Source organism: Triticum dicoccoides, chromosome 2A, assembly GCF_002162155.2.
Source record: "Triticum dicoccoides isolate Atlit2015 ecotype Zavitan chromosome 2A, WEW_v2.0, whole genome shotgun sequence".
Taxonomy (NCBI): domain Eukaryota; kingdom Viridiplantae; phylum Streptophyta; class Magnoliopsida; order Poales; family Poaceae; genus Triticum; species Triticum dicoccoides.
The window spans coordinates 17,885,817-17,889,583 of record NC_041382.1 but is presented as its reverse complement, the minus strand read 5'-3'; the positions used below and the strand labels follow the sequence as shown (position 1 = coordinate 17,889,583).

Here is a 3,767-nt window from a genome sequence, read left to right as displayed (position 1 = left end):
AATTGAAAAGTGGATAATATGTTCCAAAATTTGTCCTCATGTCTCCGTCCAGGGTCGTCCAAGTTGCAGGCGTTACTCACACATATTGCCTGTACCTTGTAACGGGAGAAAATATGATGTGTTTTTAAATTTAAGTAAACCAAATATGAGAAAACATCTCATCAAGATCTTTTCCATGTGGTACAAATGTTCGTGTGTGGCGGGAGTCAAAAACCCCCACTTCACTGATCCAATGGCTCAAGACCCCCTCCTCCACCTCCTCCATTGCCCATCACCAGACATGACGACGTTAACAAACTCCTTGAAATCATCCATGCTCCCACATAAGAAACAACATAAATATTAGGAGCGCTTAAAAAGATCGTCCATCTCTAGCTAATATAATGAAGAAAATTGCGGAGTTTGTGTCACACACAGCAGGAACTCCAAGTCTTGACTGCTTGTACTTTGATGACGGGCACTAGCGGGTCGAGCAAAAAAAGAAAAGCAAAAAAATTGTTTTCTTCTCGGAAAAGTATAACACATGACCAACAAAAAAATGAACACTTCTTATTGTGATTTAGGCATAGTTTTTTTTGCATGTGTTATACGTAATATTTTGCTCTTGAGTTTGTATCTTAGTTTTTGACGTCAACAATTCAGATATAAAGTAGTTCATGAGCGAACTTACTGTGATTAGATTGTTAGGAGAACATTGGTATTCCCAGTTCACTAGGGTTCAAGTCTTGGTGCTCGCATTATCCTGGATTTATTTCAGGATATCCGGCGATTCACGTTTAATGGGAGAAGACATTTTCATTGACTACGAGGCGCTTATGGTGACTTCGCCAATCTCAAGACGATATGCTGGCCCAGTCTCCCAAGGACTGATCCGAAGACTGATTCGCGGTGGTCGGTGCACGGTGCACCAGTGCGTCGAAGGAGTTTGGCAGCGCGTTGATCAGCCATTCAGATACAGTCTCCATCCAGACTCCTCCCAGTTGTAGACGTTACTCCGTTACTCACACATATGTGCGTTGCAAGGGAAGAAAATACGATGTGTTTTTAAATTTAGTGAATCAAATCTGTAAAAACATCTCATCAAGATCTTTTCTGTGTAGCGCAAATGCCCGTGTGTTGTGATGGGAGACAAAGAAAGGCCACTTCACTAACCCAATGGTTCAAGATTGCCTCCACCTCCTCCGTCACCCATCACCCCGCATGATGACATCAACAAACTTTTCAAAATTCTCCATGCTCCCACACAAGAAATAACATAAATATTAGGAGCGTTTACAAAGACTGTCAATCTCTGACTAATATAGTGGAGAAAACTACGGAGTTTGTGTCACACACGGCAGAAAAGTCCAAGTCTAAGTGCTTGTACTTTGGTGACGGGCGCTAGCGGGTCGAGCAGAAAAATAAAAGCAAATTTTCTTCTTCTCAGAAAATATAGCACATGACCAACAAAAAATGAACAATTTTCATTATGATATAGACATATTCCTTTTTGTGTGTATGTTATACTAATATTTTGCACTTGAGTTAAATAGTTCTTGAAGGAAATATGCCCTAGAGGCAATAATAAAGTTATTATTTATTTCCTTATATCATGATAAATGTTTATTATTCATGCTATAATTGTATTAACCGGAAACATAATACATGTGTGAATACATAGACAAACAGAGTGTCACTAGTATGCCTCTACTTGACTAGCTCGTTAATCGAAGATGGTTATGTTTCCTAGCCATAGACATGAGTTGTCATTTGATTAACGGGATCACATCATTAGGAGAATGGTCTGATTGACTTGACCCATTCCATTAGCTTAGCACTTGATCGTTTAGTTTGTTGCTATTGCTTTTCTTCATAACTTATACATGTTCCTATGACTATGAAATTATGCAACTCCCGTTTACCGGAGGAACACTTTTGTTGGGGATCGTATTAGAAATTTTAAATTTTCTACGCATCACCAAGATCAATCTATGGAGTAATCTTGCAACGAGGGGAAGGGGAGTGCATCTACATACCCTTGTAGATCGCTAAGCGGAAGCGTTGCAAGAACGCGGATGAAGGAGTCCTACTCGCTGCGATTCAGATCGCGGTTGATTTCGATCTAAGCGCCGAACAACGGCGCCTCCGCGTTCAACACACGTGCAGCCCGGTGACGTCTCCCATGCCTTGATCCAGCAAGGGGAGAAGGAGAGATTGGGGAAGACTCCGTCCAGCAGCAGCACGACGGCGTGGTGGTGAAGAAGGAGCATGGCAATCCTGCAGGGCTTCGCCAAGCACCGCGGGAGAAAAGGAGGACTTGGGATAGGGGGAGGGCTGCGCCAGAACTTGGGTGCGGCTGCCCTCCCACCCCCCACATATATATAGGGGCAAGAGAGAGGGGGGCCGGCCCCTTCAGATCCAATCTGAGGAGGGGGCGGCGGCCAGGGGGGTTGCCTTGCCCCCAAGACAAGGGGGGCGCCCCCTTTAGGGTTCCCCCAAACCCTAGGCGCATGGGTCCTAGGGGGGGAGGCGCCCAGCCCACTAAGGGGCTGGTCCCTCTCCACACACAACCCATAGGGCCCTCTGGGGCAGGTGGACCCTCCCGATGGACCCCCGGAACCCCTTCGGTGGTCCCGGTACAATACCGGTAACCCCCCGAATTATTCCGGTGACCGTATGATGACTTTTCATATATAAATCTTTACCTCCGGACCATTCCGGAACTCCTCGTGACGTCCGGGATCTCATCCGGGACTCCGAACTGAAGGAAATATGCCCTAGAGGCAATAATAATGTTATTATTTTATTTCCTTATATCATGGTAAATGTTTATTATTCATGCTAGAATTGTATTATCCGGAAACATAATACTTGTGTGAATACATAGACAAACTAAACGTCAATAGTATGCCTCTACTTGACTAGCTCATTAATCAAAGATGGTTATGTTTCCTAACCATAGACATGTGTTGTCATTTGATTAACGGGATCACATTATTAGGAGAATGATGTGATTGACATGACCCATTCCATTAGCTTAGCACCCGATTGTTTAGTATGTTGCTATTGCTTTCTTCATGACATATACATGTCCCTATGACTATGAGATTATGCAACTCCCGTTTGCCGGAGGAACACTTTGTGTGCTACCAAACGTCACAACGTAACTGGGTGATTATAAAGGTGCTCTACAGGTGTCTCCAAAGGTACATGTTGGGTTGGCGTATTTCGAGATTAGGATTTGTCACTCTGATTGTCGAAGAGGTATCTCTGGGCCCTCTCGGTAATGCACATCACCTAAGCCTTGCAAGCAATGCAACTAATGAGTTAGTTGCAAGATGATGTATTACGGAATGAGTAAAGATACTTGCCGGCAACGAGATTGAACTAGGTATTGAGATACCGACGATCGAATCTCGGGCAAGTAACATACCGATGACAAAGGGAACAACGTATGTTGTTATGCGGTCTGACCGATAAAAGATCTTCGTAGAATATGTGGGAGCCAATATGAGCATCCAGGTTCCGCTATTGGTTATTGACCGGAGACGTGTCTCGGTCATGTCTACATTGTTCTCGAACCCGTAGGGTCCACACGCTTAAGGTTTCGATGATAGTTATATTATGAGTTTATTAGTTTCGATGTACCGAAGTTAGTTCGGAGTCCCGAATATGATCACGAACATGACGAGGAGTTTCGAAATGGTCGAGACATAAAGATTGATATATTGGACGACTATATTCGGACACCGGAAGTGTTCGGGGAAGTTTCGGATAAAACCGGAGTA

At 44.0% G+C, this 3,767-nt stretch overlaps 1 protein-coding gene across 1 annotated transcript in view; it reads left to right on the top strand.

Annotated features, from left to right (window-relative positions):
• The window catches only part of LOC119357440 (uncharacterized acetyltransferase At3g50280-like), a 58,056-nt gene that overhangs the window by 2,094 nt on the left and 52,195 nt on the right, over positions 1-3,767 (top strand). Inside the window, exons 3-4 of the mRNA XM_037624392.1 lie at positions 622-649; positions 758-818. Of these exons, the coding sequence (XP_037480289.1) occupies positions 622-649; positions 758-818 (89 nt within the window). The remainder of the gene's footprint in view (positions 1-621; positions 650-757; positions 819-3,767) is intronic.